Source organism: Narcine bancroftii, chromosome 1, assembly GCF_036971445.1.
Source record: "Narcine bancroftii isolate sNarBan1 chromosome 1, sNarBan1.hap1, whole genome shotgun sequence".
Taxonomy (NCBI): Eukaryota; Metazoa; Chordata; class Chondrichthyes; order Torpediniformes; family Narcinidae; genus Narcine; species Narcine bancroftii.
Window position 1 is genome coordinate 206077027 of NC_091469.1, and position 26765 is coordinate 206103791.

The 26765-nt window shown below is 48.1% G+C and overlaps 2 protein-coding genes across 10 annotated transcripts in view; one reads left to right on the top strand and one right to left on the bottom strand.

Moving 5' to 3' along the window:
• Nucleotides 1-13013, top strand: part of LOC138738624 (prostaglandin G/H synthase 1-like) — a 56818-nt gene extending 43805 nt beyond the window's left edge. For 2 of the 4 annotated variants that reach the window (XM_069889210.1, XM_069889220.1), the window contains exons 5-11: nucleotides 1971-2114; nucleotides 4114-4295; nucleotides 5776-5859; nucleotides 7495-7741; nucleotides 8883-9169; nucleotides 10128-10275; nucleotides 12057-13013. In XM_069889210.1, the coding sequence (XP_069745311.1) occupies nucleotides 1971-2114; nucleotides 4114-4295; nucleotides 5776-5859; nucleotides 7495-7741; nucleotides 8883-9169; nucleotides 10128-10275; nucleotides 12057-12415 (1451 nt within the window). In that variant the 3' untranslated portion in view covers nucleotides 12416-13013. Of the gene's footprint in view, nucleotides 1-1970; nucleotides 2115-4113; nucleotides 4296-5775; nucleotides 5860-7494; nucleotides 7742-8882; nucleotides 9170-9935; nucleotides 10014-10127; nucleotides 10276-12056 lie in introns of those variants that run through there. The other 2 variants (XM_069889234.1, XM_069889225.1) reach the window with 2 other exon arrangements.
• Nucleotides 7457-26765, bottom strand: part of LOC138738640 (uncharacterized) — a 91112-nt gene continuing 71803 nt past the window's right edge. For 5 of the 6 annotated variants that reach the window (XM_069889248.1, XM_069889274.1, XM_069889276.1 and 2 more), the window contains 3 exons: nucleotides 19379-19577; nucleotides 14194-17416; nucleotides 7457-8026 (listed from right to left, as the gene is read on the bottom strand). In XM_069889248.1, coding sequence (XP_069745349.1) covers nucleotides 16997-17416; nucleotides 19379-19577 — 619 coding nt within the window. In that variant the 3' untranslated portion in view covers nucleotides 7457-8026; nucleotides 14194-16996. Of the gene's footprint in view, nucleotides 8027-13546; nucleotides 13648-14193; nucleotides 17417-19378; nucleotides 19578-26765 lie in introns of all 6 variants that reach the window. The other variant, XM_069889280.1, reaches the window with a different exon arrangement.

Below are 26765 nucleotides of genomic sequence, written 5' to 3' on the forward strand. Positions count from 1 at the left end.
CCCTGATGGTGCCCGCCCTTTCCCTGTGGATGGTAAAACACAGGATGAAGACACCTTGATGAAGGGCTCAAGCCCAAAACGTTGATGATGTATCTTTACCTTTGCTACATAAAGGCACTGTTCGACCTGCTGAGTTTCTCCAACATTTATGTGTTTTTTCACTCTCCCTGTGGATGCCCATTTCTCTCCCTATGCATGCTTTGTAGGTGCCCATTCCTCTCCCTGTCAGTGCCCATCCTCTCCATATCAGTGCCTATCCCTCTTCCTGTGTGTGCTCATCCCATTCCCTGTTGGTGCCTTCCCTCACCCTGTGGATGCCCATCTTCTCCCTGTCAGTGCCCTTCCTGTATGTGCCCGTCCCTTTCCCTGTGGTGTCTGTCTCCCTCTCTGTGTGGGTGTCCGTCCCCCTCTCATGGGTGCATGTCCCTCTTGCTGTGGGTGCCCATCCCTCTCCCTATTGGTGCTGTCTCTCTCCCAGTGGACACCTTTCTCCCTCTCCCTGTGGGTGCCTGTCCCTCTCCCTGTGGGCACCTTTCTCCCTCTCTCTGTGGGTGCCTGTCTCTCTCCCTGTGGTGCCCCTCTCCCTATGGGTGCCTGTCTTCCTCTCTAAAGAGGAGATGAGGGAGGAATAGGCTAACAGGCAAGAGGACATAGGTGGATATGTGTGGGAGGGCAGAAGAAAAAAAACTGAGCAGTGTTAGGGAGAGGGGTAGCTGTTTGAATGTCTACAACACTCCCTAGATCCCTACCTTTTACTGTGTAGGTCCTACTCTCGATAGACCTCCCAAAATCCAACACCTCATATTTCTCGTTATTAAATTCCATCAACCATTCCTCTACTCATCTGCCCAATTGATCAACAAGAACATTCAGATAAATTCTTGGCTGGGTACAGGTGGGTTTGGTGGAGTTGAGTCTGGCCATAAGTGAGGGGCAACATGAGCAGGGAATGATGGGAGTTATTCAGCAGGTTGAGCAATTCCGTTTAGAGAAATAGGGTCAATAGCCACTTTCAGGTGGCCAATTGCCCCGCTTGTAAAGCTGCATATTTTGGCAATATGCAGCTGTCGGGAGACCACATGAATGCGCAGGAGGCGCCTGCAAGGCGAACTTTGTAACCCTCCTCCTAGAGGGATAATCACCGCAGCATAGTGGCCTCCCCAGTCAGCTGGCAAGTGCCAAACACCTCCTCTCCCAGCTGCCCCTTCCCCCAGTGCAGGACGTCAGGGCAGGGGCAGCTGGCTGGGCTGTCAGCTCAGGGACTGCAGGGCTGGGGCGGCCGGCAGGAGAGAAAGGGACTGGGGCGGCCGGACACCCCAACCCTGTACTCACCCGCCGGCCGCCCCAGCCCCCTTCTCCCCCACTGGCAGCAGAGCGATCAGTGAGGGGACAGCCCGCACTGGCTGTCCCAGCTGACAGCCAGCCATCCTAACTTGACAGCCCAAGGGACAGGAGCCAGAGTGCACTCATATGTGCATCCTGGTGCAGCTGTCCCTTCTGGTGGCCAGCGCTGCCACCTGAATGACAAGTCAAAGGGCCACTTCCTCTTCTTCAGGCACATTCTTAGCGAAGAATACACCTGAAGAAACCTAATGTTTCAGGTAAATTATCCTTTGGCAGAACGGGGAAAAGTTAGGGAAGAATCATTCCTCACGAAGACACTGGAAGGGAAGTTGATTGATGTCTGGGCTGGATGTGCAAGGGTAGGGGAGGGGCAAGAAAAAATAAACAACGGAGCTGCTAAGGTGAATGGCAACAAAAGATTGTTATTGAAAGGAAAAAGAAAAAAATTGAATTTCTAATGTATGTTTCAACTGCCACCCCAAAAGGTCTATGGATGAGGAAGTGAAGACAAACATTGGTTCTTCACCTTTAACTGGATAATGAATAATTTGATTATCGGACCCCAGCAACAGAATATCAACCACTTCCAACCAAAATAACTACAAGGATTGTTTCCTCTCTCACAGCCCGGTCGAGCCTGATCCCCAGCCCTCCAACATACAACTCAGAATACCACTATCTCACCTGGGAGGGTTATGCCAATGTGACTTACTTCACCCGCCTACTTCCTCCTGTGCCAAAGGACTGCCCAACCCCAGCTGGAACTCAAGGTAAGGACTGCTTCTGGAGATGGGGTTGGGATGGAGAGAGAGTTCTGCACCATGGAAACAGATCCTTCAACCTTCTGTCCATACCAACCAAGTTGCCCAACTGGGCTCATCCCATTTGTCTGGATTTGGCCTGTCCCCTTTAACCCTTTCCTGTCTTTTCAACATTGTCATTGTACCCACCTTTACCACTTCCTCTAGCAGCTCGTTCAATGTACTCACCACCTTCTGTGTGGGAAAAGGTGTCCATCAGGTCCCCTTTAAATCTTTCCCTTCTAGTTTTACATCCCCAACCGACTGATCTATACCCCTTGAGATTTTGTATACATCAATAAGCCTCCCACATTCCAGGGATCAAATGTTGCAACCTATCCAGCCTCTCCTTATAGTTCAACCCCTCCAGCCATGTTGACATCTTTGTAAATATCTTCTGTACCATTTCCAGCTTAATGCCATTTTCCGGTGTTACGGAGTCCAGAGGACCCCAAAAACCAACAGCAATAGATATGTACCACAACACAGGGTTATTTAAACAAAAGTAGTTTTTAGTTATATTTGAACAAGAAAACAGAATTAAACTTTAACTTATTACTAACCCACTTATTCCCCCCCCCTCTAATACTAAGTGCAGGTGTGTGTAATGTATATTTAAGATTAGAAAAGTTCTTTGGATCACCATCCAATCTCACTAGTTGCAGGCAATTCTTGTACTGTGCACAGAAGTTAGCATTAACAAAGTTTACCAGTCTTTGGTGCTTAACAGGCAAATGGTTACCACTCAGAAGGGTTCTTGCTGGTTTTCATAGAGAGATTCCTTTTTCCAGGATATCCACAACTGATTCCTTCTCAATCAGTCTTGCTGACGAAACTTGCCCCCTTCAGGGTTCTCCAGATGATCTTCTTTCTTTCAGGTCGCCTTTCAGACTGCCAGTCTTCTCCTTTGACCAGGCAGCCTTCCAAAAGTTTGCTGGCTTGTCCTTCAGGAACTGATTTCTGTGTCTCTCTGTTTCACTCCCTCCCTCTCTGAGAGCAAAACTGTTCTCTCTGCCTGCAAAAATCACATGCTCTCCCAGGCAAGCTGTATTCTGCAATTCTTTGTTGCTCTCTTTGCAAAAAACATTCTGCAAAAGTCCTGCAAAAATTCTGTGTTTTAAAATGTGTGTGTGTGTGTGTGTGTGTGCAAGCTACTCTAGCAATTCATCCCAAGCCACCTCTAAATACTCTGTCACACAATATTCCAAATGCGGCCTTACCAACATCTTGTAATATGATGTCCTGGTCACACTCTCTTCCCCCTTTCTTCTGGAAGAAGAAGTGTGAGTTTGAAACCGGACACCTCCAGATTCAAGGACACACACTTCCCTGTTGTTATCAGACTCTATTAAAAAAATTTCTCTGCAATGCTATACCTTGCACTTTTATTTTATTGCAATATTGCTTTCACTGTGCACTACCTGCAGTACTATGTCGGGGTTGTTTGCCTGGGTAGCACACAATCAAAGTTTTTCATTGTATCTCAGAACATGTGACAATAAATTATTCAATAAATAGAAGAATAAGGGCAGCATGGTTTAGCACAGCACTATTTCACCACCAGTGACCTGGTTGGAATCCACCACTGTTTATTCTTTCTGTGTCTGCGTGGATCTCCTCCCAGTGCTCTGGTTTCCTCCCACCTTCCAAAGATATTCTGGTGTGTAGGTTAATTAGTCACATGGATTTAATTGGGTGGCGTGGGCTGGAAGGGTCTGTGGCCGTATCATATCTCTAAATTTAAAAACTAAAGACAGGAAATTTATCCCCTGGATCAGGAAGAGCTGCTGCAACCCGTTTTGTTGATGTCAGGAGACTCTGCGTCGATTGCGTGGTTCATGCATTGTTGATGATTGCCTTTCAGTAATGTACCTGACATCAGGGTTTTGGGTAAATGAAGATTCCATGAGTTAGTATTGTGCTGGGGTTGAGCCAAACGAGTGATGGAGATTCCTGGTCAACTTTACAGGATTCAAGATACGGCCAAATGTGACGGAATTAGCCCAGGAGTTCCTGCTGAGGAGGACTTTCATCCCTGATCCCCAGGGTACAAACATGATGTTTGCTTTCTTCGCTCAACACTTCACGCATCAGTTCTTCAGAACAGATTTCAATCGGGGTCCTGGGTTCACCAAAGCCCTGGGCCACGGGGTGAGTGAGTAATTTACTACCCACGCCAATATAAACAGAGAACGTGGAAACCTGTGGCAGGTGATGCAGCATCCGCAGAGAAAACAATAGAGTCAAGGCTTCAGGTCGTAGACCAGAAACAGGGAAAATGAGGAAGCAAGTTAGTTGGGCCTCCAGTACAGTTGTAAAACAGCACCTCAAACCCCAATTTTATCAAATACAGCAATTTTAGGTCATTGGTTTTTTCTATTTGTCTCAGAACTGGCCTGATCACACTTATAACCCTTATAAGATGTAACTCCGATTTTCTCAGCCTGCTCTGCAGAGAATTTTTAACATTTTCCTTTCTGGTTGCAGCAAGAGCTCAGATTTGCATTTCACAGCCTAAATGCGTCATTGATGTTACTATGCTATATCTCTAAACGATTTTTCAGTCTTCACTCCTTTTGGAATATCATGCTTGAACACAAAGTAGTGCCTACAACAAATCAACAACATGCCAACTCTTTCTCCAGTCAGGGTGCCACAAAAATCTGGATCCTGGAATCCATTTTTAAATTGGTTAAGAGTGCTTCAAAATTCAGGCCATGCACAAATCCCATTGGTTAACTCTATGCCACGACTCCCCTCTCAGAGAAAACAGCCAAGCAAACATTTACCCTGGCATTCTGATCTCAGAGTGTTGCAAGAAAGTTTCAGCTGAACCGGGAAAGGAAAGGGTGGACAGAACAGGGAATGACTGTGATAGGGTACGACCAAGGTTGTCAAGGTAACAACTACAAGTCTAAATTGGAACTAAATGATTCAGAAACTTTGAAATATAAGCTGGAAATAGAAGAAGAGCCACGTGTGGGAGGAGAGAGTTTCCTGAAATTCTTCAACTCGGAATTACATTCCAATGGTTATAAGGTTCCTTCCAGAAGATGAGGTGCTGTCTTTGAGCGATGTAGGAGGTTGAAGGGGGAGAGGGCAGTTCTGGTCACTTCATTATAGGAAGGATGTGGAGAGGGTGCAGAGCAGGGTCAATGTCATGGGGGGGGGGGTTTCTGCAGGCTTTTCCCCCACAAACGAGGTGCTGTGGCCTCCCCATACAGTCAGACCTGACCCACTCCCTCCCGCTTCTCTAGCGTCTAGGTTGAAGTTCGCTAGCACCTCCCCCACCCCCCACCCCCCCCAATCACAGCCAGGAAAGATGAAGGCATCAGGGGAAGGGAGCACCCTCCAAGATACACAACATCCTGACAGAAATATATCTTCATCCCTGGAACCCTCTCCCTAACTGCACTGCAGGAGCATCTTCAGCAGAAAAACTGCAGTGGTTCAAAGGGGGAAGCTCCCACCATGCTTGTGAGCGGGTGGGTGGCAGTAAATGTCTGCTAGCGATACCCAGCCCTCAATAATGAGTTGAATTTCTGTTGAGTTTTGATCATTAAGCATAACGGTAGTGAGTTTCTGATCATGGTGGATGTTGTTGTTAAGTTGTACATGGAATGTTTCTCAGGTGGACCTCAACCACGTTTACGGACAGTCTCTGGAACAGCAGTATCATCTCAGGCTTTTCAAGGATGGAAAGCTCAAGTTTCAGGTAACATCCCAGACACCTCTGTCGATTCAGTCAGAAACTTAATTATGAGCATTTTAGCCATGGAACAAGAGTAGATGTAAATGTAAAGGCAAACCCCTGGGAGTTGCAGTTGGCTCCCACTTTCTGTGATGTGACATTCCCAGACTGGGTCGGAGGAGGGAAACAAGAATAATTTTCCGTGTGAAGGTTTCCATTTACTGGTACCTTGGTGGTACCTGGCAGGTCCATAATCAGAATACAAGCACCTTGATCCATTTCACATTTACAAATCATTCTTCCTGGAACAGACAATGGTTATTGTTATCTGATACTGTTCTGTCCTGTCTCCTTACATAAAAAAGACGCATTTGTATGACATCCTGTTTTGGTGTGGCTGGTAGCTGTCAAGTGAAATGTTTGGGTCAAATTAGGGGTGCTTAGTGCCTGGCCCTCTGCAAAGCTGCTGGAGGGCAGCAATCTGTCAGGGTGGTCAATAACCAGAGGGATGTCTGAGGCAGAATACTAGGGCAAGCACAGGCTGAGACCCATAGAATAGATTCTAGATTCAAGATTCCTTTATTGTCATGTAATAGTAGAGAACACATAATAAATTGCCCTCTGCCTGCCTTAAGGCAGACAAAGAATTGCCATTAGTGTCGCTTGCCATCCCTTACAGCACGAGAGATAGAGAAACAAAAAGAGTCAGTGCCTGACCCTGCGCCGAGTACCCTACTGCTCCAGTCCGTGGTCAGAGAGCTCCTGACTGGAGGGTGCAATAGAACTATCCACTGAGTGGAAACAGTGTGCAACAGGATTGTGAGCTAGCAGGGACATGATGGGTTGAATACCCTTCTATGTCATCAGATAACTGCATGGCTTGTCTGTTCTGCAGGTGGCTCTGTGGGCTGGCATTAAACATGCAGTGCTCATCTGGATGCAGAATTTTGAGGATAGTGTAGAGCCATACAAAACCAAGAAGACCCTTCAGCCCATTTCATGCTTGCTGACCAATTGGAAAGACCTATTTGCCTGCATTTGGGTCAACCTTCTTATCCATACATTTGTCCAGATGTAATTGTACCCCCATCTACTGCTTCCTGTGGCAGCTCGTTCCAGAAACAGACCACCTTCTCAGATAAAATATTGCTGCTCAGGTCCTCCTTCTCTCACCTTAAACTAGTGGTTCTCAACCTTTTTTTTTCCACTCACATACCACCTTAAGTAATCCCTTACTAACTACAGAGAACCTAAGGCATCCTATCCCATAGGCACCCTTGTGGTTAGTAAGGGATTACTTAAGATAGTATGTGAGTGGGAAAAAAAGGTTGAGAACCACTGCCTTAATCCCATGCCGTCTAGTTCTAGAATTATCTACCCTGACAAAAAGTCTGACCATTCACTTCATCCATGATTTTATAAACCTTAAAGGTCCCCCACATCTCACTGCACTGGAGGGAACAATGACCCATGTTTTCTCCAGGTCGTGAGTTGACCAGGGGTGTCAGAGGCAAGACAGTGGATCTGCCTGAACTCCGTCCATGCTGAGCTAGCCTCGGGAGCTCACTGCTAATGCCACAGGATTTGTGTGTCAAGACAATAAAAACAGCGCACTCCGGTCTAAAAGGGGAAGAGTTTAATGATTTGATCTGCATCAAGGTGGTGAACGGAGAGGTTTATCCCCCGTCAGTGAAGGAGTCACCAATCAAAATGAAGTATCCGAGCACTGTGCCGGTGGAGAAGCAGCTTGCCGTTGGCCATAATTTATTTGGATTGGTGCCTGGGCTGCTGATGTATGCCACCCTCTGGCTCCGAGAACACAATCGTGTCTGTGACATCCTGAAGGAAGAACATCCGACCTGGAGTGATGAGCAGCTTTTCCAGACCACCAGGCTCATCCTTATAGGTATGAAGCTCATGCTTGCCCTCACTTCAGTGAGTGACAGTGGGTGGTCTGTGTGCCCGATCCATACAGACATTGACCAAGGTTTTCAGTTCTCCAACCATCTTGGGGTTCTGTGGTTTCCTGCTGTCTTCACCTTTTAGTACCTATGCCTTCTTGTTCAGCCCTGTTTCCTTCCCCACTCTCTCACAGGAGACCAGTCTCTTTACAGCTATCTGACAGTGTGCTGTTGGACTGATTATGTCAGCCAGGGGATAATCTCAATCTGAGATGTTGGTCCTGCTCCTTCTGGTGGGGAGAAAGTACAGTGGTCAGTATGATATGATGAGCCAAAGGGCCTGCTCCCATGCTCTTCTGCTTGATGTTCTAGCACAATAGCCCAGAGTGAGCTGTAAGTATTTGAACTTAATTCAGAGGTGGTGCATTAGTTCACTCGGGTCCCAAGGCAGAGGAGCTCCCACCATCCTGTGCCAACCTCGCCAAACACATCTACTGGTCATAACCACACAACCCTTTGTGGGAGCTTACTCTGTGTAGTTTGGCGACATTCCAGCAAGTGTTTGTATTTAGGAAGGCACAGTATAAATTCAGGGTATTTTTGTTCTTTAATGGGGAAATTGGAGCTCTCACCCATTGGAGAAAATATCAGGAGCTTGGTGCAGGAAAGGGTTTCGAGCAGAAGGGGGAGGAACAGAGACATAATGTGTGGGTGAGACATTGCGGAGCACAAAACCAAGAGGGATCGGACCCCAGGCATCGGGAAGGGAATGCATAGCAGACTGGGCTTGAGGCCTGGTGTAGAGGCTGCTGGTTGGAAGAACAATGTGGAGTTCAGGTTATGGTCAGAGTAGCCACAATCTTACTGAAGGTAGAGTAGCTGAGGAGTAGTGTGGCCACTCCTAATCCTGACTTTTGTCCAGGATATCACCAGCCCTGACTCTGGAAATGGGATGTGAGCAACCTGACCATTGACCACCCAAGAAATGGATCTAGATATATCATCAAAAGTTGCAAAGCAAAAACACGACAAGCTGGAAAAGTACCTTCAGACTTTTAAACCACACACAATTATTCACAGAATGAGATGTCAGTGTTTGCAGCTCTTGGCCTGATTTTGTCTTTATGTTCATTCTCTTCATCACAGGGGAAACCATTAAGATTGTGATTGAGGAATATGTTCAACATCTAAGTGGTTACCACTTCAAGATGAAGTTTGACCCAGAACTGTTGTTCAAGGAGCAGTTCCAGTACAGGAACCGGATCGCCCTGGAGTTTGGCCATCTCTACCACTGGCACCCACTCATGCCCGACTCCTTCAAGGTCCAAGATCGAGAGTACAAGTACGAAGACTTCCTGTTCAAACCGGACATCCTGCTGGACTTTGGGGTGGATACGTTATTGGAATCATTTACAAAGCAGAGAGCAGGACGGGTAAAATAACCTTTCTGTTAACAGTGATCTATTGAATAGGAAGCAAGTGTTCTGATTAAGAGTACAGAATGTTACTGGATCAGCACCATTGATCGACAGACACGAGCTCGAATCCCACATCACCATGTCTGGCAAATATAAATTAATTTTAACAAAAGTGCCAGATCCAGTAACTAGCTTGTGATAGGAAGGTAAACGTCAGGTTGACTCAAGGCCGAGGATCCTGGGATCTGGACAAACACACAACCTACTGGAGGAACTCACCAGCCCGAGCAGCGTCTGTGGGAGAAAAAGAGTAGTCGATGTTTCGGGTCAGAACCTTCCATCAAGATTGGTCTTTGTGAAAGCTTCTGGCCAAAGCATCAACCATTCTTTTTCTCCCACAGATGCTGCTCGACCCGCTGAGCCAACTTCATCACAGGTCTCAGAAATGGTTCCAGATCCAGACATGACCACCTCTACCCCATGGATCCTGTCTGACCCAGCAGTTCTTTGTCTCTTAAGACTCCAGCAGCTGCTGTGTTTGTGTTTCACTGCTGGGTCTTTAACACTCTTCCATATTTTCACTCAGAGGACACTTGGCCATGAAGTGCTTTGGAATTGGAAAAGAGTGTGACAGGCACTAGAGAAACGTAAATTTCAACATGACTATACAACTCCACTAAATTGCTAATGGGCCTAAATTCCTTCACAAGGATCAAGGAATACAAACTTGTCCAAAAAGCACCATTGAATCAATTTAAAAATGGCCAATTTTGTGTTACAGATTGGTGGAGGGAGAAATATTAATGGGGCTATTCTGAATGTAGCAATCACTAGAGAAATGTAATTTTCAACATGACCATACAACTGCACTAAATTTGCAATGGGCCTAAATTCCTTCACAAGAATCAGGAATACAAACTTGTCCAAAAAGCACCATTGAATCAATTTAAAAATGGCCAATTTTGTGTTACAGATTGGTGGAGGGAGAAATATTAATGGGGCTATTCTGAATGTAGCAATCTCTGTCATCGAGCATGGGAGGCAGCTAAGACTACAGCCATTTAATAAGTACCGCAAGTGGTTCGGGCTAACCCCCTACACATCCTTCCAAGAACTCACAGGTAAGGCACAAGCAACGAATGCGAGGCCTATTGGAGTGTGAGGATCCTTTCCTGCAGTAATGGAGCAAGTGTATGTCGGTTTAATGTTCCAAATACAAGCAGACAGATTCACCAACCTGAAGACTTTGGTTCCTGAGAATTCCTAAAACAGACTCACATTCAGGTTGAGATGTTGGCATTTAGAAGCCTTTCAGATGGACCCAAAAATATACCGGGATGGAAGGATATCTATCTGGTACAAGGACCAGAGCTTAAGTTTGATTTAGACATCATGTTCTGCACAGACATGTGGAATGAAGGGCCTGTCCCTCTGCTGTCCTGTTCTGAGTTTTCTGGTCAACATTCAAGGCTCTATGTTCTATGTTGTATGGACTATATTGTATGTTGCATGGTCCATGTTATATGTCTCCGGTCTATTTTCTGTGTTGCATGGTCTATTCTCAATGTTATATGTTGTCTGGTCTGTGTTGTGTGTTATATAGTCTATGTTCTATGACTGTGGCAGGGTCACGTCAGTGTTGTGCACCTGGGAGACTGCATGGGTGAATGAGCTCGAGGATTCATTATTCAAATTTGAATGAGGGTATGTGAATCAGGTTCACCTTATCCATGGTTTATCCACTCCAGGAACTCGGTGGTGTTCCATTGATACTCCTGTCCCCACTGCATGCTGGTGGCCTGGAGTCTGAAAGTCTCTCTGTGACTACAGCCCCACAGCAGAGGGTACTGAATGATTCAAGGACAGAGCAGCGTGCAATAATAATTTAGGATTCCATTTATAAATAACCTCTTCTTTTGAATCTTCTCCTATATTAAGTAATTCTATTCTAATCCAAGCTAAAGATTTTTCTGAATCAAACATTCTATTAAAAAATTTCAATTGAGCTGCCTTATAGTAATTTTGAAAATTATGTAATTGAAAACCTCCTAATTCAAATTTCCATGTTCACTTTTCCATACCAACTTGAGCCAACTTCTCTTTCCATAAAAATTTCCTATCAAATTTAAATCTTTTTTTAAAAATTTGGAGAATCCCATATGGAATTGATTGAAAAAGATATTGAATTCTTGGAAAAATATTCATTTTAATACAATATACTCTTCCTATTAAAGTAATAGGTAAATCTTTCCATTTTTCTAAATCATCTTTAATCTTACTAAATAGAGATAAATACTTTAATTTATGCAGGTTATTTAGATTTGTATCTATCTTTATTCCTAAATATTTAATTGCACCATCTGACAATTTAAATCATGAAACATCTTTAGTATAATCTCCATTTGTTAAAGACATAATTTCACTTTTATTGGAATTAATCTTATAACCAGATATTTCACCATATTCTTTCAATCTTACCGATAAATGTCTTAAAGAGTTTATTGGATCTGTCATGTAAATGAATACATCATCTGCAAATAAATTAATTTTATGTTCTTCTTTTCCAACTTTAATAGCTACAATGATACAGACCCATGCATGAGAGACTCTAGAAGGCCAATTCTAGGAATCTTATTCACAATCTGTGCACCCACCTCACTTCATCTTAATTACACTCAGAGGTTGCAAACTTTTCTCCCACACTCTCTTTTGATCATTTATTAAACCCTTTCAGCCTTTGATCAAACATGCTCACCTCACCTCTCAAAAACTCCTCTGAATTTGCCAAGGGATCAAACTCTCCAAACAACTTGGATGCTGAAGATGTAATCTGAATGCAAGCATTTGAAGTTGACAGGGTATCTTACTAAAATGAAGCTGATTATTATGTTGCTCTCCACAGGTGAAACAGAAATTGCAGCCAAACTGGAGAAACTGTATGGACACATTGATGCTATGGAATTATATCCAGCTCTGCTCCTGGAGACTCCATACCAGGATGGTATCTTTGGGGAGAGCATTGTGGAAATGGGAGCTCCCTTCTCCCTCAAGGGCCTCATGGGAAATCCAATCTGCTCTCCCTACTATTGGAAGCCAAGTACATTTGGCGGGCAGACAGGGTTCGACATAGTCAACACAGCAACACTCCAGAAACTGGTCTGCCTCAACACCAAGAGATGCCCAGCTGTGGCACTCAAAGTCCCTGATAATGGAAGCAGCAAGTCAGAGGGTGAAAGGGAGCAGACAAAAATGGAGTTCTAACCTACCAGTGGCTAGCCAGCAGATTTAGTAGCCACCTTTGACTTTGGTTCATTGTAATTCTAACTTGAAGGTGCATGCTGACCAAGCCATAAAAAGAAATGACCATCTTTGGATCTGGATGAGGTTTTAACAAGAAAACAATGCCATCCTACCGCTTATTACAAAAATGTTTATCTGGAATCCACTGAGAATATTTCACACCAATGAGCGTGATTGGTATGATCCAGTGTGCTGGCTTCTCACAGGGATTTGCATTACCTTTCTGTGGACTCCTTGAATTGGAAACTCCACTGCTTTGTGGTGGATAATTGCATCCACTGGGCACTCACATAATCCTCCTTCCAAATCCACGGGATCTATTTTTCTGTTCTGGCTCCCCTGACATGCACCCATTTCCCGAGAACAAAGTGGATTCAAGACTTTTAGGTATTCAATGAAGCTTCCAAAATCCAAGAGAAGAATATTTAAGCATATTTTGTTCTAATAAAAAAGAGCAATTTCATTGCTACTATGGGGATATTTGCATATTTCTGCATATTCCCCCGCCAACACTGTCCCCTTTGTACTTGGTCAATAAATTGATGGTGTTTGTCTAATATCTGACTTGTTCAATCCCTTTCTTCTTCTCAACTTTGATTCAATGCATCCCTATTTGTGGTATTCCACATCTCGGGGTTTCAATCTTCTTAGGATTGACCCTTGACCTCCCCCCTTGATTTTCAGTGACCCCTTACTTGACTATGTGTTGATGGATTTATATAACTGATCCTAAACCTTTCTTTAAGCCTTGCGAGGGGCGTTAGTTTCAGGACTTACTCTGGGAAAGACTGCATTAGTCTGTGTGAGGGCTACAACACCATGATGAAGAATGACCTCCATTGGGAACAGCACACAAGTTCGGCCTATTAATATATGTTAAGAAAATCACTAGTTCCAGTAATGGAAATTGAGTGTCCAGTTTGAGAAACATCTTTCACTCTTGGTTCAGTTATTATCCAGCTTTGTTTATCTAATGCCATTCAATCTTGATGAGAAGCTGATTATGTCAATCACAGTACATATCCTTATCACTTCTCAGCCTTTTGGCTAAGATCAAGTGTAGCACAATGCACTTCATTAACCTTCTCTTACATCATCAAAGCCCTTGTTCAAATCCATTAAAGCAGCCAGTCTCAACTTTTGTTTGGTATGGCCCCCTTAGGGCTCTGCTCAATGTTTATGGGCCTCCTTCCCTGTGAAAGAGTCAAGTTTAGTTGGTTTCTTCCGTACTCCTACCGACCACATAAAAATATTTTATGATTTCAGTCTGTGGTTCCCCCCCCCCCCCCCTTAAATGGCCACAATAAAAATAGCTGTGTTGGACTATTTTGTGCAGAAGAGTGTGACATCTGCAACTTCCCAGTGCTTAGGGAATCCCCTGAATCTAGATGTTTGGGAGATTGTAGCCAGTGCCTCCTGCCCTCCTCAGTAAGATGGGCTATATTCCATCTCCCAGTTACCATCCATTTCAATTCCCTGTCCCGTTCCCTTGTTGATATGTCTCCATGGTCTCTTGCACTGCCAGACTGAGACCACCCAAGTTGGAGGAACAACATCTCATCTTCCGTCTGGGCCCGCTTCCAACTAGACAGCATTAACATTGGCCTCTACTGTTTCTGTTAAAATCCACCCCCCATCCCCCTCCCCTTTATCTCCTTTTCCCCAGCTCTCTCTCTCTCTCTCTCTCTCTCTTCCCTTTTTCCTCTGCCTCCTTTCACACAACCATAATCAATTCTCACCTTTCCTCTTGTCTTATCCAATTAACACTTTTTGGCTGTTAGTCTGAACTCTTATCTCTCCCATTCTCCCAGTGAAGCTTGCCTTTTTGTGTCTTCCCCACCAACTATCAATCGGTGTGTTTGGAATCTCAACTCCATTGTCCTTTGTTGACACTGCAGTGGAACCTTCCTCCTTGTTGAAGGTCAGTGCAGAGCACTCACTCAGCCCCTTGCCCAGGAGTGTTTCTGGTCTGGTCCCATTATCAGCTGTATTTCTCTCACAACCCTCTTCCTGTTCACATTCCCAGAAATATTTTTAATTTCCCTTTTGTGTTTGCTGCCAGTTTTTTCCCTTGTACTCCCTCTTATTTCCTTGAACATTTCCTGTCTGAACTTCCAGTAATCTATTTTCACCCTTCATTTTAACCACTAGTAATCAATCTGCACCTTCTGTGTTAACCACCTGCATTCGGTCTACACTTTCCATGTTAACCAATAATTGGATGCACCCTTCATGTAAACCAGTAATCGGTCTGAACCCTCCATGTTAACCACCAGTAATCTGTCTACATCCTCAGTGTTAACCAGTAATTTGTGTTAAACCACCCGTAATCAGTCTGAACCTCTGTGTTAACCACCAGTAATCTGTATGCATCCTCAGTGTTAACCAATTATTGGTCTGCATCCTCCACAATAACCACCAGTAATTGATCTGCACCCTTTGTGTTAACCAGTAATCAGACTGAAGCTTTCATGAAAACCAGAAGTTGGTCTGTACCCTCTGAGTTAACCACCAGTAACCAAGTCTGCACCCTCTGTAAGAACCACCAGTAATGGGTCTGCATCCTTCATTTTAGCCAGTAATCGGTCTGCACCATCCGTATTAACCAGTAATCTGTGTTAACCACCAGTAATCGGTCTGCACCCTCCATGTTAACGAGTAATCAGCTGCAGACTTTGTGTTATCAACACCAGTAACCGAAATGCAACACCTCATATGTGTCCAGATTATACTCCATCTACTACTTCCATTCCCCTCATTTTCTATCTGATCTATATCCTGCTGTATACTTGGACAAATATCCTCACAATCCACAACTCTGCCCACTTTTGTGTCCACTGCTATCTTACTAATCAGCTACCTACATTTCCTGCTAAATGGCTTATAAATACTCCAAACAAGAGAGGTCCCAGACCACTAGTCACTGACATTCAGTCAGAGACACCATAACTCTAACCCCCTCCATCAAAATGCATTTTGTAGATAGAGTTTTACAATGATCCAAAGACCTCATGGCATCCTCTGTGACACAAGAGTTTTGTTTACATGTATTTATTTTAAATTTGCCTGTAGCTGCAACGAGAGATGAATCTGTTGATTGTTATTCTGAACAACTTCTTCCTTTCCTCATTCACCCCTTGGGGATGGATGTAGTTTGCTTCCTCTTCAGTTCTGTTGTGGAGTGAAAATGCCTACCACAAACTCTTTAAAACTGGAACCGCATTGTACACAAACAAAAACCAACATTACCAACAGATGGTATGCATGTGGAGATGTGTGTATGAACACGTACGCACGCAATCAGGCTGTTGGATCAGGTTACTGACTTCAACCCTGATATCAGCAGTAGTTGGACTTGCCTGGAAAGTGAAGATAGAGGCAGGGAGCAGGTATTATCAAATCACCCACTCAGTCTTCCTGTTGACTGATGGGAAGGAAACTGGCTGTCCTGACTCAGTCTGCTCGATGTATGACTGTAGACCCATAGTAAGGGGCTCACGTCACTGAAAAGACCCGACCAGTTGTGCATCTATTGTAACTCTCATGAGAAAAGATCAGCACCTCTCATCAGTTGGACTGCAGAGAAGGTGACTCACCACCACCTCCTTGAGAGCAGTAAATGAACACTGGCCTTTCATACAAAAGAAACCTAAGGCTGTTTAAATCCCTTCATTTGTACCATTGCCTTGTTGTATAGCACAGAGCACGTGTCATAGAGGGAAGGCTGGTCCAGGAGAAGAATTTCCTGGCTCATCCCAGATCTTGTTCAGTTAGTAGCACAGGGTGGAGGTGGGAATTTCAATTTCCTGAGGTAGTGTTCTGGGAAACCATGGGAAATAGGGAGGGGTAGATAGGTTCCATTTCACAGCAGAACTCACTATACCATCCCTCACACAATCCTCTGTAATGAGAGGACCTGCCCAGTTGCATCTGGATAGGACTCGAATCTAAATCACGTCTGTTGTGTCTCAAAGCACTTGGCAGTCTGTGTATGAACTGTGAAGGAAACATAATGAATAATTTGCACAGCATGATCCCACAGAGTGAAACAAGACCATACGAGAGAGGAGTTAGGCCTATTGAGTCTACTCCACCATTCAAATTATTGCTGTCATATTCCTTTCAACCCTATTTTCCTTCCTTCTCCCCATAACTTTTATCACCCTTTCTAATCATCTGAGTTTAATGTTGGGCCCATGGCAGTGTGGACAGGTCCCCTGTTCCTCCTGAATACCCAACCTTGGGATCTGCACAGCAATGGGCCTGTGGCAGTGTGGACAGATCCCCTGCTCCTGAATACTCAGTCTTGGGATCTGCACAGCACTGGGCCTGTGGAACTGTGCCACTGGCAATGTGAGTGGAGCATCCAGCATCACTGCAGAATGATAAGACCTGAACCTCAGAGACAGAATTGGCTGCAGACTGGACAATGGAATTACTGTGCTGACATTAGGGCATGTGTGATGTTGCCCCACTGAATAACTACCCTTACAGTGGGTACAGGGGCAGCTCCCAGCAACATGTGCGCTGCACCCACTCCTGTCAATGTGAAGCAGGTGTAGGCAGCCCTGCAGCAGAGCTGGCCTCCGACTCCAAAGGGGTCGACACCTGGGCATGGAGAAGAGTAGATGGAATGATGTCTGAGCCTTCGCTGTCTGCCCCCGAGAGCTCCCTGGGCCAGTTGGTCTGACTCTGCGCCAGTGCAGGGTGGACCCGGAGCTGCAGACTGAAGCGGGAGGCTCCGAGCAAATCCACAGTCCCGGGCGGGCTAGCGGCACCCACTGGCTGCTCCTCTGTTCTCCGCATATAGCACGGCATGGACCTTGAGCGAGTCAGTGCCTCTGCCTTACTGTGAGGGCTGCACCTCGGCTCCACCATCACCACGGCTGTCAGCGACCTTCCCTGGGCCAAAGTATTTTGCTGCCAACCATCTTCGTTATGACAGGAAGATGTGCTGCCTCCCTTCAGAGCAAGAACAAGAAAACGGTCATAAGAACATCTGTATGGGCTGTGAACATCTGCACTAAAAGTCTGGTCTGCCACCCCAAATGCTGCCATGGTAATCACCACCACACAATGAAGTTTAGATGAGGCATGTCCTATTCTTACCAGTCCGTGGGAAAGGGAGGGATTTGATGCCCATCAATGCTGGGTGCAGGGGTAGGTTAAGGTAAACAGGAGAGGGGTGTAGCAGGTGGTGGTGAAGGGCGGGGTCTGAATTAGTGTCACAGAGAGAGACCATTCTGCCATGGTGCTTGTCAAGAACCTCATTACAGTGGCTCCTAGCTCCTCAAGGCTCATTCAGGGCGTCTTCAAGAGGATCAGAGCAAATTCACAGCTGCTTCTCATTGGGTGAATCAAGCCCCCTCTAACTGTTGCAACAACTTCCTCCAGTCCACGGCCTCGATCCTGCCTTAGGAGGGGATTCCTGGGAATGGAAATAGCAGGAAATTCCATACTGGGAATACTTGGAGTTATATACACTCCAGGGAGTTCTCTATCAGGGTGTGGAGACACTCAGAGTAAGGGGTCTGAAGACAGCAGGACAGGGATGTTTCCATGACACTGGGAGTGACCCCCAGTGGAAGAAAGCTTGCTGCCAGGTAACTGCCTGGGATGATAACAGGCAGAGGGGCAGGTTGGTGGGAGGTCCTGGAGAGAGAGGGAGAGGTAGAAAGTCAGAAGCTGTACTTGCTGTGGCTGGACACAAAAGAGAGTTGCTGGTGACTGTGAAAGGTTGTTCCCATTCATTTGTCAGGATTCGACAGATCTAAATACATGGAGACTTGGAGGTTGGGCCTAGAGACTGGGTGTACATGGAGTCAGGTATTAGTCTTGAAGGGATGAGCTGCAGAAAAGGTTCGAGAAGCAAAGGTCAGGTTCTCTTTGATCCCCACCTACTATTTCGCCAGCCTTCATATCGGATACACTATCAAACATCTACAGATGCACTGTGGAAAGCACACTGGTTTCATCAAAGCCTGGATTAGGAATTCAAATGCCCAAGAATCCGCTGCAGAAATGAGCAAACATAGCCAGATCTATCAGGCTCTGACCTCCCATCCATTGTAGACATTTATGTGGGTCACTGCGTCAAGAAGGCAGCCAGCAACATAAAGGACCGCGATCACCCTGGTCACAACCATTTTCATGGTTACCTTCAGGCAGAGTCTAGAAGCCTGAAGACCAGCACCTCAAGGTTCAAGAGCAGTTTCCAACAGCTATCAGTTTCTTGATCTTCCCCTTGTTATTCTAATCAACACCATAAAATGGACTGTCAGGACTATTGCTAAGTCATCTTTTATTTTTCACGAGGATAACGGAATAGTTTTTATCTATCTGTTGTATTTCTTGGATTTTTCTAAATTCAATTATTTAATTTAATGTAGACATACAGCACAGTAGCAGGCCATTTCAGCCACGAGCCTGTGCTACCCAATTTACACCCAATTAACCTACACCCCCGGTACGCTTTGATCGATGGGAGAAAACTGAAGTCCTCGGGGAAAACCCATGCAGATACGGGGAGAATGTACAAACTCCTTACAGCAGTGTGAGATTCGAACCCCAGTCCCGATCGCTGGTGCTGTAAAGCCATTGCATGAACCACTACGCCAACCGTGCCATCCCAATAATGTATATTATAGTATTTGTTTTACAAAGTACTTGTTCGGCTGCTGCATGTCTGTCTTCTGTCTGTATATGTATCTGTTAAGGTGAGGAGTAAGAGATTTCGAAGGGCTCTGAAGCAGAGGGACTTTGGATTCCAGAGTACACGGCTAAGGGATTGGTGGAGGCAGAGACTCCCTAGCATTGATAATGTGTGTGGATGAATACCAGACTGGCCAAGTATGCTGGTTGCACACTTGTGTGATAACTGTGGTAACGGGTGCTTGATGGTTGCCATGACCCTGTGACACTCACCTGCGGCTCTCCTTCAGGGGGGCTCCTGTACGAGATGGGGGCAGAGTACCCAGTGGTGGAGAAGAGGCACTCGCTCTGCCCCACCAGGGCGAACTCTGCCCTCACAGTAATGGCTCGGGCCGATGGCTGTTTCACAGAGGACGTTGACACCGACTCCCTCTCGCCGAGATCCTGCTCTGCACACTCCTCAACAAAGGCTCTGCAAGCAAGAGAAGCATCTGACTGTCCTTGCATATAGGGTAGGACTGGCAAGGGAAGACACTGTTTTGCGCAAACGAAGGATGGTGGTCGTGTTAGTGGGACAAGAAATGCAATAGTCCCAGCCCATCCCTTTCAGAGCTTCATAGTGAAACCTGATGTGTGGTCAGTGTTGGAATGCAGAAGGAATGGGCAGGGGCTGATTTTGTTCTCTCTGACCCATAATCTGGTACACACACCAAGAGTTTTTTTCCTATCAAGCTGTCAAGCTCAGAATTATGACAGAAAATGCTAGTTAAACAGCATCTGTGGAGAGAGAAGCATTTAATGTCGCAGAACCCTTCTTCCTTTGACCTGAAGTATTAACCCTCTCCACAGATGCTCCATTCTGGATAATGTGTGGAAAACCAGGCACCATTTCCCATCCCTCTGCCCAGCTAGGTCTCAATTCCTTCAGCACCATCTCCCAGGGTATGTGGCTTTGGACACAGTTTGCAATGTTGACCAGTTTCGTCACAATAAAATCCCGCAATTAGAGGCTCTAAACTCTCAATAATTCAGGCAGCAACTCTGGAGAGAGAAACAGAATCAGTCCTCCAGGTCGATGTGTCACAAATGCCCATACACATATGGTTTTCCACACATGTCACGACGTATCATGCTTATGCAGCTGCTGTGGCAAACTTAGCCAGCAGTGAAAGCTGGGTATAAATAAAACATCAGAGCTAGGAGCAGGAGTCGGCCCATCGAGCCTGCTCTGCCATTCAGTGTTATGGCTGATCTGGTGGTTGACTCAATTTCACTTCCCCTCTTCTCCTCCATAACCTTTAATGCCCCTATTGTTCAAATATCAATCTCTCTGCGCCTTAAATGTATTTAATGAGGCAGGCCCTATTGCTGAATTCCACAGATGCACTACCGTCTACCTTAAATCTACTCTCCGGAGCTCAAGGCTCTGTCACCCAGTTCTAGCCTCACCTGCTGGTTCTAGTTTTTCTGCTCCTTCCAGAATTTTGTTTCTCTTTAAAAGATTTTCCCTCCCCCCCCATCCTTATAAACTCCAATGAGTAATAGTCCCAGGCTACTCAATCTCTCCTCCTAAGATCACTCCTTTATTTCCGGAATCATCCTGGTGAGCCTCTGCAGCCAGTCTATCCTTTCTCAAGTAAAGAGATCAGAACTGCACACAGTACTCCAGATACAGCCCCATCCGGTCCCCTGTCCAGTCGCAGCACCTCCTTATTCTTAAATTCATTCCCTCCAGCAATGAAGCCAATGTCCCGATTGCCTTCTTGATTACCTGCTGCACCTACAAACCAACTTCTTGTGATTCATGTGCAAGCAATCCCAGGTCTCTCAGCACAACAGCATGTTGCAATCTCTACTTATTTAAATAATAGGCTGTAGCGGTGTAATAACACACGCAACCAGACGGGTAGAGTTCAGTGAGCAGACTAGTTTATAGCAGGCTGCTGGAATGCACTTATACCCCCAGCCCGGACCTGGCTGAGAACCGCGCTGGAGGGCGCTGACATCATCCGGGCGTCATGTGGTCCCTAAGTGTGTGTTTCTGAGCCACGAGCTGGAAGGAAGGGAAACCCCTGACAGCGCCATTTTGGCCGGCTGCCCCGCCATGTGGCTTACAAGCGGGGCCGGTTCACCTGCCTTGTGGTGAGCTGCCACACAGCCACCCCTCCCCCCACCCCAGAACCAGCGCCAATATCCTTTTTTGCCGGGCGGCCTCGCTTCTTGGGCTGGGCAACGACCATGGGCTCAGTGGGATTGAGGTGCACTGGCTTCAGCCTGTCCATGGTAATCAACTCATGTCTGCCGCCCAAGTCCAGCGTGAATGTCGAGCCGGAACGCTGTATAATCCTATATGGCCCCTCGTACGGTCACTGCAGAGGTGCTGCGGTCAGGCCCTGCCGATCGAAAATGAACTCCGCGGAAAGCAGGTCGCCAGGAATGTGAGTTGGGCGGGTGCCATGCCTGGGTGGCAGAGGGGGTTCGAATGAGTCCAAGCGTGTCCTGAGGTTAGGAAGTAGTTCATGCGGTGACCACTGGGGATTGTGGGATGCATTGACGAACTCACCAGGTAGTGCTAGCGGCGCACCATAGACCAGCTCAGCTGATGACGCCTGCAGATCTTCCATGGGAGTGGAGCGGATGCCCAGGAGCTCCCAAGGCAGTTCGTCCATCCAGTTGGGACCAGTGAGGCGGGCCATGAGCGCCGACTTAAGGTGGCGGTGCAGACATTCGACCAGTCCATTGGCCTGCGGGTGGAAGGCTGTGGTGTGGTGTAGCTATATCCCCAAGCTGTTGGCGACCTGCGCCCAGAGCAAGATGTGAACTGGGCGCCCCGATCGCTGATGAAGTGAGCCGGGACGCCGAACCGGGCGACCTAACCATGCAACAGGGCTCGGGAGCAGGAGTCAGTGGAGGCGTCTGGCATTGGGATCACCTCAGGCCAGCAAGTGGTGCGGTCCAACACCGTAAACAGGTAACGGTTGCCCCGGGAAATGGATAAGGGCCCGACGATGTCCACATGAATGTGGCTGAACCGTTCCCGGACATGCTCAAACTCCTGTATGGGTGCCCTGGTGTGCCTGTGCACATTGGACGTCTGGCAATGGGTGCATGTTCTGGCCCAGCCTGTGACCTGCTTCCACAGCCCATGCCATATGAACCGTTCTGCCACCATCCGGACCGTGGACCTGATGGATGGATGTGAAAGGTCGTGGATGTGATGGAAGACCTGTCTGCACCACTGCTGCGGAACCACTGGCCGCAGGGTGCCCAAGGAGATATCGCACAGGATGGTGCCTTCGCCGCTCGGAGTCGGGAGGTCTCAGAACCGCAGGCCGGTGATGGCGGTCTTGAAGGCCCTCGTCTCCTCGTCAGCTGGCCGGTCAAGGCCGGACATCAGGGCGCAGATGGCCAGTCGCGAGAGTGCATCAGCAACCACGTTGTCCTTCCCCGCCTTGTGCCGAATGTCGGTGGTAAACTCCGACACGAAGGAGAGGTGATGCTGCTGGTGGGCCGACCAGGGAACTTTTGCCATCGTGAGCACCTGGATGAGGGGTTTGTGGTCGGTGAAGATGGTAAAAGTCCTCCCCTCCAAAAAATAGCAGAAATGCTGCACTGCCAGATACATGCCCACTAACTCGCGGTCGAAGGTACTATTCTTGCATTCCAATGGGCGGAGCAGGCAGCTGAAGAATGCCAGTGGCTTTCAATGCTCATTCACCTGTTGCTCCAGGATGGCACCAACAGCTGTGGCAGAGGCATCGACAGAGAGTGCTATATGCAGGTCGATGTGCGGGTGTGCGAGCATGGCGGCCTTTGCGAGGGCATCCTTGGTGGCCTCGAATGCGGTGCAGGCTTCTGGGTTCAAGCGAATGTCCAAGCAAGCGTCTTATGCTTGGCTGCGATGAGGGTGAACAGCAGCTGCCTGATGCGCGCAGCTCCCGAGATGAAGCGGTTGTAAAAGTTGACCATACCTGCGAACTCCTGCAGCCCCTTGAGGCTGTTCGGATGTGGGAACTCCCTGATGGTGGCAACCTTTGCACCGGCGGGCATGGCTCCTTCAGCCATGATGTTATGGCCCAGGAACTGCATGGACTCTTTCCCGAACTGGCACTTGGCTGGGTTGATGGTAAGGCCGAAGTTGGCCAGTCGGGAGAAAAGGACTTGTGTTGCGCCCGGTCCTTGCTGGCAACAAGGATGTCGTCCAAATAAATAGACGAAATCCAAATCCCTGCCCACCGAGTCCATGAGGCGCTGGAAGGTCTGAGCGGCATTCTTGAGCTCAAATGGCATGCGCAGGAATTCGAACAGGCCAAAGTGGGTGATGATGGACATCTTGGGTATGTCCTCAGGGTGCACCGGGATCTGGTGTTATCTGTGAATCAGGTCAATCTTGGAGAAGACCCTTGCACCGTGCAGGTTGGCTGCAAAGTCCTGGATGTGAGGGTTGGGGTAACGGTCAGGAACGGTTGCCTCGTTGAGCCGTCGATAGTCTCCGCAGGAACGCTGACATCAGGAACGCCAGCCACCGGAGGCTTTCGGGAGCAGGTGGAACAGCGAGGCCCACGGGCTGTCGGACCGCCAAATGATCCCCAGCTCCAACAGGTGAGAAAACTCCTCCTTCTCTACCTGGAGTTTGTCAGGCGGGAGCCGGCGTGCCTTGGCGTGAACCGGCAGGCCCTGGGTGGGGATGTGGTGGAAAACCCCATGGCACGGTGAGGCAGCGGAGAACTGTGGCTTGAGGAGTGTCGTGAACTCATCCAGGATCTGCTGGAACTCGTCTCTTGGCATGCTGATCATGGCCATCTGCAGTTGCTCCGAGTGTGAGGTGTCAAGGCGAACGGCCTGGAAGGTACAGGTGTCCACCTCGAATGTCCACCAGAAGCCCGCATGCGAGGAGGAAGTCTGCACTCAGGATGACAGTCAGGAAGGACGAGACAGTGAACCTCCAGATGAAATTCTGTTGGCCGATCTGGAAGTGGACTGTCTTGTCCCCATATGTCCGGATTGCCATTGTGTTGGCCGCACGGAGGGGAGGTCCACGAGGTCGGTTCCTGGATTCGATGGCTGTGGCCGATATGATGCTGACCTGGGCTCCAGTGTCAACGAGGAGCTACCAGGCACTGACTGAGTCCTGCAGGTAGAGAAGGCTGTGCCCTTGGCCAGCTGCCGCAGCCATTAACTGCCGCCAGCCTGGTCGTTTCCCTGGAACGAGCATGGCTGAAAAAACTTCCAAGCCTTGGCTCCCCAGCACTGGTGGTAGAAGCAGAGGCCTGAAGCAGATGGTGTGGCTTTGGTTATGCTCTTGGGGCCCCATCAGGGGCCGGGTGCTCTACTGCAGCGCTAGGGGCGGGCTTGGTGTGGTCATGCCCCTGCCCGTGCCTCATGACCTGCTGGACCACTGAGCCTTCCAAGAATCATGCGAGCCATAGCTCTTGGGCCTTCTGGACGACCTTTCTCGGGTCAGTGAAGCTCTCCTGAAACAGCAGCGGGCGGATGTCTCCGGGCATATGTTCGAGGAAGATGTGCTCAAAAAGTGGGCAGTTGGTGTGCTCACCCATGAGCGTGAGCATCTCGTCCATCAGTTCCATCGGGGACCTGTCCCCCAGGGCGTCGAGGTTCAGCACCCGAGCGGCACGTTGGTGTCTGGATAGTCTGAGGGACCCAGTAAGCACTCGCTTGATGGTCTCGTATTTGTCCTCGGCAGGTGGGTGCTGAACAAGGTGCAGCATGCATCTGGTGGTGGCCTGGTCCAGGGCAGCGACTACAAGGTAGAATTTGGTTGTGTCGGACGAAATCTGGCGGAGGTGAAACTGGGCCTCCGCGTGGATGAACCAGGTCTCTGGTTCCTGAACCCAGAATTCAGGCAGTTTCACGGCTATAGCACTGATCCCAGGCTCGCTCACGATAGGTTCAAAGACATTTGAACCAGTTGGGGTCACCAATTATAGTGGCGGCTACACTGCTCCTGCAATAACACACGCAACCAGACGGGTTGAGCTCAGTGAGCAGACTAGTTTATAGCAGGCTGCTGGGCTGCACTTATACTCCCAGCCCAGACCTGGCTGAGACCCGCGCTGGAGGGCGCTGACATCTTCCAGGCGTCACGTGGTCCCCAAGCGTGGGTTTCTGAGCCCCGAGCTGGAAGGAAGGGAAACCCCCAACGGCGCCACTTTGGCCAGCTGCCCTGCCGCATGGCTTACAAGCGGGGCCGGTTCGCCTGCCTTGTGGTGAGCTGCCACAAGGCCACCCATAAAGAATCTGACTTGAGAAAACATTCCTCTGTTCAACACATGGAGAGCAATTCCCAAACTGTGGACTTTCTGGACCTCACTCCCAGTCTGACTTTACAAACAGTAGAAGGTTTATGCCACAGTAATTGATGTTTACATTTTGCTATTTCTCAAGGATCAGTGGGCAAGTGTAAACAGATCATGGTTAGTCACAGCTGCAAAGAGGCCTGCATTGTTCCTTTGCTGATTAGGAAGGATGGCTCGCTAAAGCTCTTCGTGCTGGGAATTGGAGATTAATTAAAGGTGGTGTGGTAGAACACCACCGGCCTACTGCAGGGAGAAACCTCTGTACCTGCAGGACAACACCTGGCCGGCTGTCAATCAGTCGGCCTGAATGGATCAAGCCCCACCCGGTTGAGTGTCAATCACCCTCCAGGATATAAGCCTGCGCCGGCCTCCCGAGGCCTCACTCAGAGTTGCTGCAGCCACAGCCAGCCTGGCTCTGTGGAAGTCTTTGTGGATTAAAGCCTGTTGTACAGTCTTTATCTTTGTGTGTGTCTGATTCTGGCTAACAGCGCACCACAATTTAATCCACTAAATTTTTCCACGGCGGCTATGGAAAACTCCAGTACGCAGGGAGCCTCGAGGTCGACCCAGACACGCTTTGAGATCTGGCAACACGTGGTCAAGGCAATCATCAAGGCACACGAGGGCGACATCCTGGACTCCGATTGGAAGAGGTTGGTCCAACTCCAGTCAAAACTGGGTCCCTGCGCCTTCCAGGTAACCAAAAGCTGCTCCACGCACAAGAGCACAATGGACACTCTCGGGAACTTGTACAAGCCCCCCATGAATGTGGTCTATGCAAGGTACCTCCTCAACACCTGAGTCTAGCAACCCAGGGAAACGGCTGAGTCTTACCTGCGACACCTGCGAGAGTTGGCCCGACCGTGTCTGGCTGAACCCGGGGTAGGTGCAGAGGAGTTCGAGAGGCTGATCCGGGACACCTTCATCCGAGGGCTACGCTCGAGGGCCATACAGCAGAAGCTGCTGGAAGACAACATCTATGTCCTAACCAGGACTGTGGAAGTGGTCCAAACCCTGGAAGCAGCAGCCCTACACGTCGAAGCCTTTGATTCCACGTTCCCCCAGGCTTCCTCATGGCCCTCTCACACTGCAGCTGCAGCCCCAGGCCGAGCTTGGGAAGAGATTGTCGCTGTGGCAGGCGCCTGGCGCCCCTGTAAATACTGTGGGTCCTGGTTTAGGTCAGATCGACGATCGCGCCAAAACTGCCCAGCTAGGAACCAGTATTGTGCCCAATGAGGCAAGAAAGGCCACTTTGCAAAAGTGTGCCTCTCTAAACCTGCCGGCAGCTCAGCAGCCCTCTATTTCCTCCCCACCTTCACCGCGGACACCCCACGTGTGTATGC